General features: G+C 38.5%; 1 protein-coding gene across 15 annotated transcripts in view; it reads right to left on the bottom strand.

Moving 5' to 3' along the window:
* Positions 1-18624, bottom strand: part of PICALM (phosphatidylinositol binding clathrin assembly protein) — a 71425-nt gene that overhangs the window by 29802 nt on the left and 22999 nt on the right. For 12 of the 15 annotated variants that reach the window (XM_030475281.1, XM_030475269.1, XM_030475325.1 and 9 more), the window contains exons 2-11: positions 12974-13116; positions 10544-10619; positions 8972-9074; positions 6136-6229; positions 5532-5643; positions 4110-4216; positions 3047-3088; positions 2249-2334; positions 911-1034; positions 445-581 (exon numbers count right to left, since the gene is read on the bottom strand). In XM_030475281.1, the coding sequence (XP_030331141.1) occupies positions 445-581; positions 911-1034; positions 2249-2334; positions 3047-3088; positions 4110-4216; positions 5532-5643; positions 6136-6229; positions 8972-9074; positions 10544-10619; positions 12974-13116 (1024 nt within the window). Of the gene's footprint in view, positions 1-444; positions 582-910; positions 1035-2188; positions 2335-3046; positions 3089-4109; positions 4217-5531; positions 5644-6135; positions 6230-8971; positions 9075-10543; positions 10620-12973; positions 13117-18624 lie in introns of those variants that run through there. The other 3 variants (XM_030475335.1, XM_032919745.1, XM_030475342.1) reach the window with 3 other exon arrangements.

An 18624-nucleotide genomic window follows, 5' to 3' on the forward strand; every position in this document is an offset into this window, starting at 1 on the left:
ACAATGAAGATCACACCCTTACTCATACCAACAGTTCCTGCTAGTCAAAGACGAGGATTAGTGTACAGCGAGCACTCTTGCACTATCTTTGCAAGTCCTTGCAGACAGAGATGTTCCAGATACAACTTAAGACTGCAAAACCTGCCTCTCTTCTTTCAAACCCTGTTTCAGGCTTTCCTCTCTCTGAAAAATCTCCCAAGAACATTTGTTACTACTCTACTTTCAAAGATCTAGAAATGCAACATGAAATTCAGTATTATCTTCATGACCTCCCAAACTGAATTTGACTTCTCCCAAAGTTGTTAGGTTCAAAATTGTAAGATATCACATCACTAATGTATCTACACCCAACAAACCTTCTTACGGTGTACACCTGGCAGCAGAAATTTAGAGGAAACCCTAGCTGCAGTGCAACCCAGAGTGAAGCTACACCATTAAGCATACCTGTTTGAAGAGCTAGGGGTAGAAAAAACATCAATGGCTGGTGTAGTCATTATGCTTCCTGCTGCAGTCGACACAGGAGAAGCTGCAGTTGTTAAAGAGGTATGAGGTTTCTTCGCAAGTTCTTTTAGACGTTGCTCCTGTTGGGAAAGTGAGCTGGCATAAGAAATCCACAAACAACATTTGTGTATCTGACTTTGTAGGTGAGTAAAGCTTTTTAGTTATCCCACACACTAGTGTCAGCTACTAATGATTAGAAGAGTCAATGGTGCCACCTTCAGAAACCATTTCAAACCCCCCCCATAAGTTCTGTGCTGTACGTACATAAGACTGCACTTACAGCACTTGCCAACAGCACATGTTCAGTATTAACAATTCTGTTTTTATCCTTTGCTCCTTTAAGAATCCTACCAAGCTATCGACACGAACACAGGTAAAGTATTTTCGATTTAAAACTCTGTAAGCCTACCTTTAAAGCTTTTAAGCGAGCCTGTTCTTCCTCTAATGCAGCTTGTTTTTCCCTTTCATCTACTTTTGTAAGGGACAGGTCAGTGCTTGCAAGGGAAGAGACTGCATCGAAAAGGGTGATAGCCCTAAAGTAATTGGACAGGAGAAAAGCTGGTTGTTAATAGGTGACACGTGACAGGAACACCTAGAAAACTCCTTGCTTGTATCCACCCAGTCTCCTTCTTAACCCCTTATAACACTGGTTATATCTTACACTGTACAATACGAAGTGGTAAGTTTAAGTAAGATACAGCATATGAGCTGCAAAATGAAAATGCCTAGAAATCGTGCTATCTACTCTTATACACTGGATTGGGGATTTTCCCCCTTAAATGTTTCCCCTCCAAACTGCACCACAGAATTCATGTTTGAAGCCTTTGCGCTTTTCCTGTTTGCCTAAAATGGCATTATCTATAGATACATGGGAATATCCGACAATCTGGGCTCCAGTTCAAACTGTTGCTAATTTAACAGGTTTACTTAAGGGACTATCAACACAACTAGTATATCCCAGAGGAAAAGTCTGCAACCTATCACCATGTTTAAGAGTGTGCAAAAAGACCTGAAAGAAATACTTAACTTTTAAAACAAACTAATCTTAAAAAAGAAAGCAAATATTCTGACAAGCAGCTGACAAAGTGGTGCTGAACTCTAACATTGTCACTGCCATAAAAAAAAACATGTAAAATATTACTTCCTTACTTTTTGAACATGAAATAAAGAAATGCTATTTAATTTTGGAGGTTCCCCCCCCCCCAATATTAAGCTTTTTAAAATTTAAACAATGAAGTTGCCTGGAGGGTTTCTCTAGATTGCACTTTGATTTAGCAAGCACCCAAAATCAGTGAGTACCTTTGACCACAGGCACTGTGGTTTTAATCCCCTATTACTTTAAAATCCATTCTTAATGAAAGGACTTCTGGAAGCACTTTCTTGCTTTTGACAGAAAAGGGATTAAAGTTGAGATATAAGAGTCTAAATGTGCGATACCTTACAGAGTGTAATTATTGACATAAAAATCACATTTGCAGGCAGCAAATGGAAGAAAAACTTAGTTTCTCTTCAGAAGTTTAAGGTTAGATGTTAAAAGTATAACTGCTACACGAGGGACTCTACAGCAAGTGATTGCAGCTCCTCAGAGTCTAGTTCTGTTGACCTGGAAAAGCTACTCAGGAAAAGATATACCAACTTGCTCTTCTATAAGTGCTCATACACTGTCTTCAATGTAACCTAAACAAACCTTAGTTTATAATGGATTTAACATTCAATTCAGTGTTTAAAAGGACAAAGGCATAAGCACCTGATTGCAGCTGTGCAATCTTTGATTTTCTTCCCTTCTAGAGAAGCTAAATGTTGTTCCAAAGCATCAAGAAGGCTACTCGGTGCCTGCAAAGAGAGACATTCAGGAACAGACTTGAAGAATCTAAGGCGAAGAAAATCAGTAGTTAAAAGACTTTGAGAGAATGCAACTGTAGGGTGAGTGGTACAATGGCTCAGAACACTTATACCACATCTTGGCATCCTGCACATATTTAACTACTTAGAATATCAGGTGATGTACTCTCCTCACTACATTACTCTGTCATAATGACTCACTAGTAGGTACTGAAATATGTCAAGAGATGTTAAAATCAACAGCTAGGAAGCAGCAAGCAGACAATCGGAAGCAGTCGGTATTTCAAGAGGCACTAAAGGAAATTGTACCTAAAGTCATTTCTGCTGTACACACTCTGCAAGCCTTCACAATGACTTAAGTGGGCATTTAGCCAAAAGCAAGCTTGCTAAAAACCACAGCTTCTTAATATCATGTAAAAGCTTCATTATGTGAACTCACAGATATTAATTATGTCTTCAAGCACAACAGAAATAAGGTTGCCTTCAAACTCAAGACTATGACAGAAATGATCTAGAATATTTTACAATAGATCACTGCATATAAAAGCCAGGCTCTGACAGGGTTTGGATTTAATCACAAACCTGGAAATAACTTGGTGACAACACACATAAAAAAAGCATAAGTGGATGCCATAAAGCCAAGTTTTTCTGCTTATGCAACCCCAAACAGACATGTACTGGCAAGCATAATAGGTTTATCTACCTGTGAGAGATCTGGTATGTCTCCTCTGTCAATTCCAACTTGCTGTAATAAAACAGATGAGCTTTAAAACCTGTTTGCTTTTGTTAAAGGCAGAGATGCTTAAAATTCAAACAATATTAAGATGACGTAAAAGACACAAAGCTGTCCATATACATTTTAAATCTCCACAATCTGAACTCAATAATGGTTGGTTGTAACAAATTCTTCTGTTAAATGTATACACATTTGAAGCAGGCATGTTACAGATTTTAACAGATACCACCTTAGAAATAAAACAGTAAGAATCAAGTGTTTCAGAGTTTTAAGGCTGGAGAAGTTTGCCTATCCCACAATTTCTGCGGTAAACTCTCAGACCTACTGATCCAGAGCATGTATTTGCTGAAACAAAGCACCTTCAAAGTCCTGTGAAAAAGCTGTTTTCTAAAATGCAGATCAAACTTAAGATGTTCTGCAACAGGATATAAGATTAATACTCTCAACTTCAGCTGACAGTGTTATCAACTGAAGACAGTATCTCTGATAGAGATATTGTGTCAGGACAGACCATGAGCCAAGCTGTATGGCTTATTTTTTTTGTTAAGAGAGATGTGAATAATGAAGGAAAGCAAAACAAGAAAGAAATAATCATATGTTCATTCAATTTCTTATTTGTGAGCTGATATTTCACCTAAAACTATGGCACAATTGCAGGTTTCAAACTGGAATACAGCTAGAATCATAGAAAGTAGCAAATCACCATGACATGACTTCCTTCAAAGCAAGGCTATTCTTCAAAGAAAGCTCACAATTATTACGCAGCCAAGGAAGTTTTAAAATGCATATTTTACACATCCTTTTAAAGATAAAACAGTAATTATTTTGCACTCAGGTTTTCAATAGAGTCCTCAAATGAACTAATCACCAGGGTAGAGGCTGATGAGATGGCCCTTGATGGAACTGCAATTAGGCTGGAAGGAAAAAATATCTGCTTTATGAGAAAATGAGCGCTTTTATAAGCTATTCCAAATATAAGGCATGATATTGGCTTATGTATTGACTCAAATATTGGCTGACTGACATTTACCTCTGCAACTTTAAGGAACTCCGAGATCCGTGTCATTCTAGTGAGGAACTTCTTATATATATCAAGGCCTTCTTTGCACTGGTTCTTTTTCATATCAAAGTATTTTTCTACAAAGAGTGAGAATACTTGCATTAAATAAGAAACCAAGCGTTCTGCAAAGGATATGCAAAGTCAAAGCATATAAACCAAGACAAACTGAAAACAGCCTGCAGATCTGTTTTATGATGTTAACTGCAGAGGTCACTATGCCTAACTTGCACCAAGTGACAGAAGCTCCATCGAGCACGAGCTAATGCTCACATGCATGCAAACACCTTACCTTGCAGGTACTAGAGCTCACAAAAGCATAACCACCCTGAAGAGGACAATCAAATTTAAGAATAGGTCACCCAAAGAAATGTAAATTAATCATTTTGGTTGAAATAAGGCAATTTTACAATCTGGCAGTCAGACATCTACTCTATTCCAGTGGCCACAGTATCAGGTAAGATTCTGATGCTCTCTGCCAGACTGATGCCTCTTGTTATGGTGTGGGCTACAACGAGGTGCAATTAATTACACAACACTCATGCTGAAAGCGAGAGGGTCCCATCCTCCTTGAATTAACACCTTCAAGGCCTGTTTCTGTACTAAGCTTCGCTCCAAACATGAGTGAAAGCAACTGCATGCTGATTCTTACAGAGGGAAGAGAAGTAGACAAGGGCTTCAGACTGACAGACTTAACATTGTCCTTTGCTGACTGATTCTGGAGTTTGCTTTCCATTTTGCAAGCACTGGGTAATACCAGCAATCAGGTAGCTTGATCCAATCACAGAATACAACCAAATCAAGCAAACCACCAGATTACTTCCCATTTATTTTCCAAACTTAGGCTCCCCTGCACCTCCAGTGCGTGCAAGTGAAAGGGCCTGAACCCTGAATTTGTAATTCCCCTTAAAAGATATGCTCTAGAAGATGAACCATTAAACCCAAGCAATGTTCAAATTTCAACGGCCAAGCAATCACAGATGTTGTGACTGTAAATTCGTAACTGACCATAACCTATTCTACTTAAAAAGAAACAAAACTTGATCTTGTCTCTTAAAGGAAAAAAGCCTATCAATATCATGATTCAGGTTTGCATGCACTTCAATGAGACAACGAAAAATAAAGAATAATAAACCCACAATAAAGCAGTGCAAGTGAAGAAAATCATGACTTGGCTTCACTTTCAGAAGTTTACCCATCCCAGTGTACAATGCAATGGAAGATGCAATTAAACAGAAAAAAACCCCTAGGAAATATTACTGTTATTTCCAATTCAGATTTATTTTGATGTTTTACAATAAGACTATTTCAACTTCTCAGAAAAAAAGCAGCTTTGTAATTGTTTACTGAGCATCCTCCCTAAAGTTTAATGTTGCAGAAAGCAGTTGTATTTACCTAAGAGGTTAATAATCCCTTCGTTATATGCCGCAAACAGTCTAATGGCATCTTTGAAGAGGAGCATGAAGGCAGCATTAATTACACCATTTGTAAGTTCATTGCTATTGACCTAGGAAGATCAGAAAAAAAAGTTAATTTAAATGGATTGATCCCTTATTGGAAAACTTCTAGTTGAACTCCAGTTCTCTATCCCAAGGCATGCTTTCCATTCATTTCACGGGCTATTAGTCGAAAGTAGCAACACAGCATATCAGAGGATCAAATCAAATCATTTTGGCACATATTTTTGTTAACTAATGTTAACTAATTAGAAGACAGAGGGCAGAAATAATCACCTTTTAAATGAACAAACAATTCTTACATAGTGTACACAATAAACACCACTAACTTAGCACAAGGCATTGTCTCCAGTGAGCAAATATTTGTTTTCTTCTGTTTTCTTGGAAGCATACCAATGAAGAAAACACTCTGTGCTCTTCAAGTTGTGCAGATAACATGGAACCACGTTCAAGACTTTTAATCTTGACTTATTTTACAAGCTTGTGCAGGTTTGTACAAAATCAATAGTATGTTAGACATATACATACGTTGCTAAACTTACATTGAAGTCAAGAAGTGCATCCATTTGATTTTGTATAATTGGTACAGTTTTTAGGAGTTTTTCTGTGCTCATTGTTCTCATCACCCCATCAGCCCTGTTGGGCAAAACAAAAGAACATTCTTCACCTGAATTTTGAAGTCAATTATTAGTCAGAAATGATGTAGAAAATAAAACAGGTCATCAAAGAACATTTAAATTATTGCCATTCAAAGCAGGCATTCTGGTGTTTAGGAATGCTGCCTAGCCAATACAACCGTAATAACTGCAGTGTACAAAAGCAACAACTTGTTTGGCCAAAATATGAATCCAAGATGAGTTTTTATTCAGAGGAAATTAAACTGATAGTGCTCAGAAATACAGCAGAGCTATGATGCAGCAGGTAAACATAAAACAATTCTCTGAAGGTTATTTTGGAAGCAAGTTTTTACCTATGCTTTTACCAATCACCTGATGATTATTTTGTGTCAGTTTGGATGATTTTCTCTGCAACTAAAAGCAGTCAGAAAGACTAAAGAAACATGACAATGTTTTTCAAGAACAGAAAGTTTATAGACTACACTTCCTTTTAATGACTGATTACCAGCATTTGGTTGCTTTATTAATTGTTCAGATTTAATAGACTAAGGTCAGCTGCACATTTGAAACAACTCATCAAATGAGTACCAAAAATATCCCAAGGAAAGCAATGACTGAGGAAGAAATTAAATCACCTCAGTGACAAGAAACAACTGCTTTCTGGAAGGCAAATCAGCCAGCCTTGCAGTTCATCAGCATGCACACAGCAAACCAAATGTTTCCTGCGAGCGCACATCTCACAGTGCATCTGCACAGAAAGGCTGTGGCTGTTCTCCAGGCTGGAAAGCAGTGAGGAGCACGCTGCTTCCAGCCTTCTACTCGTGCTGTATACTCCCTCCTCACAGCAAACAACTGGAGTAAGTTTAACGTGGCAGGGCATGGGTGAAGAGTCCTTGAGGAAAACTGAGGTGTGGAGAAGGTGGATTGCTGCCACCAGAAGCGATTCCTGCTTCTGGCTTACAGAAGAACCTCCAGACATGTGCTGTGGGCTAAATAATTCACCTCATAAGGCCTGAAACACCTGACTGTAAAATAACTGTGTAACAATCAATTGTGTATCTGCAGCCACCTGACCACACATTCTGTATGTAGAAAAGCCTAAGTGGTTTGTGTGGCTGGGGCTCCAACCATCTCTAAATGCAGAAAGAGCAAAAGGAGCCCAAACATCCCTCTTTTATTTTACCATCATACTTCAAAACTAAAGGGACTCTACAGTATTAGCAAGGAGGTACAAGGGATCTGGACACTGTTCTCAGGCCACTTCCAAATGTCTTTGTAACACTAATGCAAGGTATCATTGGACAGCCCACTACTGCACTTAAATCATTTAAGTAAAGTTGAGATTTTTGTGGGCTAAGAATTAAGCTTCCATATTAGCTTCCATATAAATGAACCCATCTAAGGATGATAAAGGCTGCCCAAATATAAAACTAAAATCACATTTTTAAACTCTAAAAAGCACTGTATACAGAGATAATGGAAAAAGATGGAAAGACTTAACCATCACCAACTCTCCAGCCTTCCCAGTGAAGGAGATCTCCAGATTAATTCTATCATTCACTGTAACACGCAGTTTACCCAACTACTGGTGCTCTGCACTGTGCTATTTTACATGTAAACAGGTACCTAGTCTCAAACAACTAATTCCTCTTACAGGATCTCACTTTCCAAGGAAAATTTAAATTCCTGTACAGAAACTCAGAACAGTATTTACTGCAATGTTCTGTTAGAAGTATGAGCTGCACTACATTTACAAAGGTAGTGAAATTTATACAGATGTTTTGGGACAATAACAGAGAAACACTGGGAAGGACTGCAAGGTGTTTCACAAAACACCTGTGTCCTGGTTTGGGCTGGGATAGAGTTAATCTTCCTAGTAGCTGTATTTTGGCTTTAGTCTGAGAACAATGCTGATAACACCAATGTTTTAGTTGTTGCTCAGTAGCACTTACCCTGATCAAGGACTTTTCAGCCTCATGCTCTGCAAGTGAGGAGGGGCACAAGAAGCCAGGAGGAAGCAGAGACAGGACTCCTGACCCAAACTAGCCAAAAGGGTATTCCACAGCACAGCACATCATGCCCAGTATATAAACTGGGGGAAGTCACCCAGAAGGCACCGATCGCTGCTCAGGTTGGGCTGGGTATCGGTCAGCAGGTGGTCAGCAATTGTGTTGGGTATCACTTGTGTTTCTTGCATTTTATTCCTCTCTTTTCCCTTTTAAAAATTCTTATTGTTATATTTTACTTTATTTCCATTATTAAACTCTTCTTATCTCAACCTGCAGGTTTGACTTTTTCCTGATTCTCTTCCCTATTCCACTAAGGCGCTGGAGGCAGAGCGAGTGAGCAGCTGCGTGGCACTTAGTTGTGGGTTGGGGTTAAACCACAACATTTAAACATTCCAGAGCTAGAAACACAAGTAAATTGCATAGTCCCCTATATTACATGCAAGACAAAGTAACTTTGTGATGTGTAATGAAAGCTTTACCCAAACTTCTACTTGGTTTGATGCATACCATTTTTTATTTCTTTATATTAAACTGTTAATGTTTAAAGAAGCCAAATTACAGCAACTGAAGTCAAATAGTTTTGCAATACACATAACTGAGCAATGGAGCCTTTGTGTGTCAAGGGAGATATTCAACTGAGAAAAGCAGACATTACTGCTCTACTAAGCTGGAGCCAACAGTGGTATTTTCCACTTGAGGTTTTGCCTTATGTCCTGTAATTCAAAATAAGTAAAACAAAACACAGTCCTTACCCTCTTTTTACTTTTGTGAAGTCAAAAGCCACTTGTCTATAGGAAACTGCCTTTTCATTCAGATACCTACTATACCGTCTGATAAACGTTGACATGTTATAACCTAAAAAACAAGTTCCAGAAGCTTATTTCTTATTCAAAGAACAAGAACCTCAGCCTAAATAAAGTGAAAGACATTAACTCAAAACCAGCTTCATTAACTATACAAAATCAGGCAAAAATACAGTCTGTTATGAAAAACAGTGTACATCACTGTATTTACCATGTAAATCAGACAATATGGTATCTAGAAGACCTGAACAACATGTAAGTTTACACTTTACTTCCAAAGAAATTACTTTCAAAAGCAAACCAAAGTATTTTTATGCAAGTTCTCTCATACTATGATAGAAATTGCTACCAAATAAGTTACATGCATTGATGAAAATGTTGATGTCAGCTCCACAACACATTGTCTCATTTGCAACTGAACAGAAATAAATAAAAGGCATTGAAGGAAATATTAAGACATGACACAAATTCTTCAATGTTAAGACAGTGGCAATAGGAAATATTTTGATAACTATCATCTAAGGATAAAGACCGAGAAATGAAATCTGTTTGTCATTTATACTGAGACCATGGAAGTTAAGACTCACTAAAATGAAGCAATTTCTTGGTTTAAAGACCCTTGGTTATTACTGAGAAGGATTTGTCCCCAGGCCACCTCCCTGTGTGCCTGTTTTGTGGCAAAAAGGAGCAGTAGCTATATAAAAAGTAATGCAGATGGTAACAAACCACCTCAGCAGACAAAGACAACAGCAACATTCTTCTCTGTGAGGGTGCTGAGGCGCTGGCACAGGGTGCCCAGAGAAGCTGTGGCTGCCCCATCCCTGGCAGTGTTCAAGGCCAGGTTGGACACAGGGGCTTGGAGCAACCTGCTCTAGTGGAAGGTGTCCCTGCCCATGGCAGGGGGTTGGAGCTGGATGAGCTTTAAGGTCCTTTCCAACCCAAACCAGTCTGTGATTCTACATATGATCAAAACTGCACTGAGATGCAGCTAAGACTTTGGAAAGGTATTTCACTTGAAAAATCTGAACCAGAAAACAACTTATCTGCCCATAGAATTAGCCTCAAAGATGGCTGGAGTGGCCTGTGAACAATCTCCCAAAAAGTTAATTTCTTCATTTAGACACAGTTCTTGTCTCATTGATATGCTGTAACCAATGTTGCATATGTAACCATATCATGCATTCGTTGAAATTGAAGCTACCAATCAAAATATACCTCTTCAAATGGAGAAAGCTCTTCAGAAATAGGAGGAATAGTCAGATCTGTTAGCTAAAAAACTAGAAGCATTTATAGGTAAAGCCTTTCCTAAAAGATACAACCCATTCCTCCAGCAGACAGCTTCTGCTATGCCACAATAGCACTGGAATTAAGAAATACTGTTTGGGTTAAAAGAGAGAGAAAAATTACTTCTGAAATGACAGGATCCATTAGAGTTACCAAGCTGCATTCACTGTTCCTCAGCACTCTACCAACTTGCAATTGTCATTTGAAATTTGAATTGAATTGAAAAAGTCACCTTACCTTGCAATCCACTCTTGTCTAGGAAATTGCTCAGATTAAACAACGTGTTTCTGGACGCCAGATACTGGATAAAACGCTGGATTGAAAGGAAAAATTGGCATGCTTTTACTACGTTACCCGTGAGCTGCAACTGAGGTAACAGTATTAGAAACTCTTTTTAGTCAGCTTATGAAATTCAGCCTTTATGCTTTAAGACTGATTTCAAATCTGGAAGCTATTACAAAAACTCAAGTGAACTTTCAAATGAAGCTACTTATTATTTTCTATGTAAAAATCTGTGAACAAATCAAAGTCAAGTAGACACTGCCTCTGACTCAGAGACTTTGTTTGTTTGAAGGCAGAATATAGAAATGGAAACTTCTGAACAACCCCCCCCAAATACATTCTCATTTCACATGCTCACAGTTGTTTCACTGACTTCAAGTTTATAACAGTTGATTTCATTTTACTCATCAGCCAAAGCTAGCTGGTAATGCTCAGCCTACATTTGTAATGGTACTTAGCTTAAATATGAAAAGAAGGTGATATAAATGTCAGTTTGCTTATGAGTGTTAAATAAGCACAAGAATCCATATAAAGCATTAACACAGGATCACAGTTAGTGCATCTTATTAGTTACACCTAATTCTGAATTAGGTTTCGCAACGTGATTTTCATCTTGTAAAGACATTTCAGATCACTGGCACCACATCTTAATTTAGGAGGAAAAAGAACTTTGTCATCTGAACCATTGTATAGAGAGCTGCTACGAAAATGAACCAAACATTCACTTGCAATAACATTTTGACAGAGAAAAAAAAATAGTTCTGATTAGTGTAACATATACTACTGAATTATTTTCATTGGCACAAATACAGAGGTTACATTGGAAAAAGACTTGAGAAGTGTAAAGGCACTTCAGTGCTCTGCTGTAAATGAATTCAGCAAAAGCTGCAGAACCAAATGCTTTTCAGGTTTTTTTTGCAAAGGGATTTACAGATTCTCTCAAAACTTCTAGACATTTTCATCATTTCAAGCATTGGAACAGGCTTCCCAGGGAAGGGGTTGAGTCACCATCCCTGGAGGTATTGAAAAGATGTGTGGATGTGGAGTTTGGGAATATGGTTTCATGGTAGACTTGGCAGTGCTGGGTTAACAGTTGGGCTCGATCTTCAATCTTTTCCAACCTAAATGATTCTATAAGCACTCAATTTCCATGTTCATTGATCAAGAACGATTTTTAGCTGTGTAAAGTTTCATCTTGAGCAGCAATCTAACCCTCATTACTTCTGTAACACATTTGGCAAGCAAAATTTGCTTGGCAGTTTTATGCTTAAAATAGGAAGTATTTCAGACAGCGGTCTCATGAAATACCTTTAATTACTATAAAGTGTATTGGTATCAGTTTAGAATTTATATGACTCAGTGCAAGCACACCAAAAGCAGAGAGACTCTTTTGGGAAGTGTCAATTATCCCAGTGACAATGCTTAAAGTCAACATGAGAAGCCTGCCCTCGTGTGGCTTACTTAGCTTCAAAGAATAGATCTTCACCAAGACGAGATCTGCTCTGCAGCTAACCTGCAAGAGAAACCACTATATATAACCCCACCACAAGCCAGCCAGTCAGCCAGAGGCAGCAAGTACACAACCTCTAAGAACACTGCAGCCTGAAATGAAAAGTTGGGGTTCTCTCTACAAAATTCTACTTGTAATTTTGTAAAGCTATCCCTCTTAATTCCAATATTCATATATCTTACCTTATACTGACTGCTTGCAGTAAAAAGGAAGGTTTAGAAACATTTTTAAGGAAGCTTTAAAAGTATAATTTGGGGGTTTTTTTAAATGCAGAAACTTCCAAGCTGCTACATTTTCCATTTGAAAAAATAAGGCCCCCATAGGAATTCCAGCTGTGAACCAAAGCAAACTTATTCTTTTTTGTGTAAACTGGGGTTTTGTTTAATTGTTCTACAGTATTTGGTGCTATTTAGGTGTTCAAACTCAAAGCCAGCTCAGAGGCACACATGTATCTTCACTGCAAAAGGTTAGGGGGTGATGATGGAAATCAGTTCAGAATCGAGTTATCAGGGAAAAACTACCATCTGGATTAACTGGAGCATGAACCTAAAAATACTCCCATACCTTCAGCTTCCAGAATCCCTTTCAAGTTAATTTCTGTTGGGTTTGAGGGTTTTTTGTCATTAGAATAACACTACAGAAAAAAAAGGTTCCTCCAGCATTCAGGACACTGATTCTAAACTTATAAACTATATTTAAAGTAGAAACAAAGTAAGGAGACAAATATATGACGAGACCTGTGTTCATGCAGAGTTAGACACAAAGAAGTAAAAATAAAGCATTTCTTACAAAGATCACCAGTGGGAAGCATTTAGCTGACATTTATAGAAATGAAGTGCTGTAACTGTTCCCAGACACCTCATTTTTGGTCTTACCTCATTTCCATACACCATTAGATGATGGGTTGTGATGAGAGATTTGAAGACCACTACCCAGCTACTGTTGGTAGTTCTTTCAAACAAACTGTCTGCCAGTTGGGGGATGTTCACATTCATCTCATTTGTGCACTGGATTAAATCTGCAATACAGGAATTTGTTATTATTATGAGTTCTGTGAAGAAACATCAGAGACATACAAAAAATATCAAAGCATTCATTTTATATAGTGATATTTTCTATGAAAGCTGACGGGCTTTCCAGTAAAATAAGCAATTACTTGAAAATCACCATGGCACTGGGCTACCAGAACCTTATAACAAACTCAAGCCTGCTCACTGCCAAGATTCCAGGTACTGAATTGCTTTTGCAGTTGCCTTAGAAGGTCCTGGAATAGAAGTACTATTATGACTTACATTATCTCTGACTAACAACTCTCAGCTTTCAAACATGTAAAGCACTAAATAGCAAAATAATTCTTACACGCTGCCATTTAATCAAGTTTTATTAGAAGATTATGACTAGAATTAACTGTAACCTCTGACTTCTGGCCTCTTAATGGACCAGTAAACCTTGCTAACCATTGGTTCAATGTGAGTAATAAAAGATTCAAATATTGCTTAGTCTTGATACAATGCTACCAACACCTTTAAAAGGGCAGAGGAAATGTTAAGTGAAAAAAGGAGCCTCTAGGTACAATGCCAGAAGCTGAGAGATGAATTTAGTTAAAACAAAGTAGGTTAACTGAAATGATTAGCTGAGGCAAAGCTATCCAATTCTTGTCCAACCTGGAATTCCAGCAGACAAGATCTAGTGACTTCAAATAGTTGTTAAAACGTTACCATGCCTATATTCTAGCTTTGCTACTGTCACAACTGTATAATCACAATTAGCCATACTTACAATACAACTAATATAATAATACATAATAATCCAGTAACTTAGTGCCAAATGCTAATGAAGGAAGCTATGACTTCAGATCACGATGCTGCAGTGACAAATACAACACAAACAACTACATTAACATCTGGAAGTGATGTAACACAGCTTGCTAGCATTTAATACAAAGCTTAATGCAACATAGTACTGATGACATTTTACTACTGTTACCACCCCAAAAGTAAAACAGTAATTTTCACTCAAACTGCCAAAAGGTCACAGTTCTGTAAAGATCAAGACTTGACTAATCCCTGTGCCTGTCCGTGGCACACGGGGTTTATTCAAGTTACTCAGACTAACTGGAAACATCCATTTAATCTGAAGGTAAATGTTTCATCTTTGAAGACAGTTTTGTATCTTTAGGAACAATCATTCATCACAAAGGACCTGTGAAAGACAGGACTCTCCTTCAGTCAGAGGAGCAGGGAATTGTGGCTACCAAACACTCAGAACTAGTATGGTCGGGACTGAAAAAGCTGCTACTTACAAGTTAAAATACTAAAGGAAGAAAAGCAGGAAATGATTTCTACATTCAAAATGTAATGAGATGGTGAGATTAGACATTCCTTTATCTACAAGTAAAACTGTGATGACTACAGGCATTCATGACCTCATTTTTAAGTCAGGGTTATCTATTATTGGATGATGATTTGGGGCTGTTAAGACAATGCAAGGATATTACTCAGCAAGAGATGTGCTCTCAACTGGATCATTAAAACCAAGCCCTGCAGCTTCCTGATCTTCAGGTCTTCCCACCTAAGTAATAACACAAGCAGTTTTGTGCAAGGCTATCCGGCAGGAACACACACTCAGTACAAAGGTATATGCTATGTATGGCATTATGGCATGTCAAGTCATACATTGGGGCATAAGAGGTGCAAGTGCATATTAGAAAGTGAGAACTTCTATTAAATGCAACATTTGCCAATGAGTCAACAGTAACAAAGACAGAGGTGCCCCTTAAAAATCCACTATGTAAAATTAGTTAAAAATCTCCATTCTAGATGATATTTGGTGCTGGAATAAATGTTTTCTGAAACGCCTCTGGACTTGCAAATGATGTTTTGGTATCTGTTGCAGTGCGTAAAAGAAAACAGGCTCTGTAACCCAACAGAAAATCATCCCTCACAGGAGTGACGAGTGTTTATGTGAAAAGCATATGAATGAACTTGGGGGGCAGGGGGAGAGAAGGCAGGCACGTTAGGAAGGAGAACTAGTAGCCAGCTGGGAGAGAACATAAGCAAGAACAGAAGTACCTAGGCAAGTCTGGCCCTGAATGGAAGGGAGTAACTGTGATACCACAGTTACTACAAAATAAGTTTAGTAAATCATGAAGTTTCTTTCTCTACAAAATGCAGGTTGAGTATCAGAGATATTTAATAACTTGGTATGTCCCAACACCCCAAAATGCCTACAACAGACACATTTCAGAAGTGTTACATCTACTTAAAGGTTCTTTGGGTGTACTTGCATGAGCGATGCTAATTAGGTAAAGAAATATTTGCACAGTTAAACCCAAATTACATCAGCAATTTTTGTGCTAACCATAGCACAAACAGAGCAGACAGCACCCTGCAGCCCACACTGCCTGTTCAGGAAGACTGTCATATCCAGTGTTCCTGCTTATTTATCCTATTCCCACAGACACCCTTCATTAAGGCAGAGGAACAAATATATCATTATTTTCACATCCTCCACTTTACACAACCCGTCTCACACCCACCTATGAAAATAGTAGCTACATGTTTTGAAACCCAAGTGCCCAAAGCAACAAATCTCAAGACTGCTGGTTACTGGCTATGGTGTGAGCTATATATACCCCAGGCAGGTATAGAACCAAAGGGTATGGCACTGACAGGCATAGCTTTAACCTTAGAAAAGACCAGAAAAGAAGCAAACAAAAAGCAAGCAAGCAAAAAAGGATAACCCTTGGTGAATTAAGTGTGATGACTGTTTCATCTTTGATCTTCTTTTCATAGGAGAGAAGGAGGAGGATTGATTACTAACCCGCATCAATACTACAGAAAGAAAGGTCACTCTCCTGGGAAGCAGAAACCACCTCAAAGCTGCTAAAACTTCCACAGCATAAGATACACTGCATACAGATATTAAATAATAAACGCTGATCTTTGTTTCAAAGGCAGCAGTTCGCTGCTTAGAATTTTAAGTTAAGCTTGCAGCTGGCTGGGAGAGTTGTATAAGGGAAGCTCAAACAGCAGGGAATGCAGTCATATCCATGGAAGTAGAGACAGCCCAGAGAACGGCCATATGCATGGCTAGGGCTTAGAGCAGATGAGGCACAAGTGGCTGAAGGAGGTGGGTTTGTTCCATCTGCAGAGCAGAAGACTAAAGGCAGGGAGAGGGCAGAACACTGCCAGGGATGGGGCAGCCACAGCTTCTCTGGGCACCCTGTGCCAGCACCTCACCACCCTCACAGGGAAGAACTTCTGCCTAAGATCCCATCCCAATCTCCCCTCTCTGAGTTTAAAGCCATTCCCCCTTGTCCTGTCCCTACATGCCCTTGTCAAAAGTCAGTTCAGTGAATCACAAAGGCTGCTATCTTGCTGCGAGAGTGGCTGGTCAAGCCCTACTTAAGTTTATGCTAAACCTGCATATGTCACATTGCAAGTTATTTACTAGAACAGCACAGCTAAGAAAAACAAATATAAGCAGTACAGACACCTCAACCTGACCACTTCAATTTTCTACTACCCTTTTACTGCAACCATTTTAAAATGAGCACTTGGTTACTCAATAAATCCATATTCATGTTTGCTAAAACAGCTGAAAACATAAGACCGTTCTCCTGCAAGACTCAGCAGTTGAGCTTGTCCAGGACCAAGTGCTGCAAAATAAGGGGGTTTTAAACACTTATGTGGAAATCCCTTGGGAATAGAAGTTATTCTAGACTACATAATGCCTTCATAAAGTGGGAAGCTATAGTAGAAAGAGGGATCTATGAAACAGCATCTCTAAGAAGCAGTTGCAATGAAGGAGCTCATTACCCCAGTGCTGATGAAAAACGTGAAGTGAAACCATGGCAATAGATAGTTCTTCCAGACTGGCTAAGTTTGGTCTAACACAGGATCAAACCCGAAGTATCTTCAGAATAAGAGCACTTTGATCTTCATTCACATGTGGATGCTGCAGTTTTTATGAAGTTGACTGGAAAATGACCAGGAAAAAGATACTGCAATCCTGGGAAACTGCTCACACACAATATTCAGACTAAATACAACTAGAAACTAAGTCACAAGTCCTGCCAAAAACTCAGGAAGTCTGCATTGTAAGAATTTGCTCAATTAATTTCTTTTTAAGAAGTATTATGGAGCTCAAAACCAAGAGCAGACCACTTTACTACTGCTCCTGTTCAAAGGATCCAGTTTTCACACTGCAGCTATCCACTGTGTGAGCACCTTTGCCTGGATGGCGTGTTTGCTTTTGATCCCTGCTAGAGATATTACTGTTATAAAAACACAGTGTCTCCCAAAACAGCTTCTTACAGGAGTCAAGCCTGTGGCTGAAGTCCACCCACAGCCATGGAAATCGGTGTCACAAACGCAGCACTGCACCTTAGTGCAGGAGTCAATATGGAAATGGTCCCCTGAACTCCAAAAGGGGCAGAATTTACCTTAGATTGTATTTTAACTTCAGAAACTAACACACACTAGAAGCACAAGGCATGATTAAAGACAGGCATGTATACCTTCACCACATGAAACAAGTACTTGAATTCTCCCAAACCAATGTAAAATCAACATACAAAAGACACTATGGATAAGGAAGCAAGTAAACCACATGTTCACAGCCTGAGCTTATGTACTGAGAATAAACACAAACTTAGCTCCAGGTCCAAGAGGAGTCTCCAGTTTATTCTGTGATCTTCCACAAACACACATGGACACAGCTATGCCCAGCAAGTCCTACATATGAATAGTTCTTTGATTATTAAGATTATTAAAGTACAACCCTATTAAATTCAGCAAATAGTTCATTTCTTTGTATCATTACATTTGGATACTGTGTATCTCCACTCTACCACAAGGTACTGACAAAGCTTAAAGGTCATTCTGAATAGACTACATACTTGTCAGAGAGCACATGATGCTTTACACTTCAAACTCAATGCCCAAACAAGTAAAACAGTATGATAAAAGGAACACATATATAATCACACACACATTAAAATATTCACAAATAATTCTTAATACCCTACTGTTCCAGAATAGTCAGAATAAAAGTAAAATACAAGCCACCAGCAGTTCAGCAGACCAGGAGAAGTGAAGTTACCCAACAAAGTTGTCAGGAAGCTCTCGCTTGCCTTAATACTTCCTTTTTTTCTTACCAGGATGAAAGCCAAAAACCATTATTAGCATTTAAATACTTATCAGTGGATCCAAACTATAAGCCAAGCAAGCATCAGGTCAAGTTTGCCTAATTGGTAAACTTATAACTGAAGCCAAAACACACAGGAAAGCAGCTTCTTTTTTAAATATAAAAGGAAGACTAAAACATTACTTGAATTAGGTAATTATACTTATGAAATTATGCCCACATAGAGGAGTTCAATGGAATACAATCCATTTAGCACATGGATTAGCTTTCAAACTGAAGAGGGAACATGCTAGTGACTGACATTCCATTTGCACAAGGGAAAGCTTGTGGTTAATGACTAGTGGTGGAATACAGGGTAGTGTCTACACTTAAAATA

Source organism: Strigops habroptila, chromosome 2 (assembly GCF_004027225.2).
Source record: "Strigops habroptila isolate Jane chromosome 2, bStrHab1.2.pri, whole genome shotgun sequence".
In the NCBI taxonomy this organism is placed as follows: domain Eukaryota; kingdom Metazoa; phylum Chordata; class Aves; order Psittaciformes; family Psittacidae; genus Strigops; species Strigops habroptila.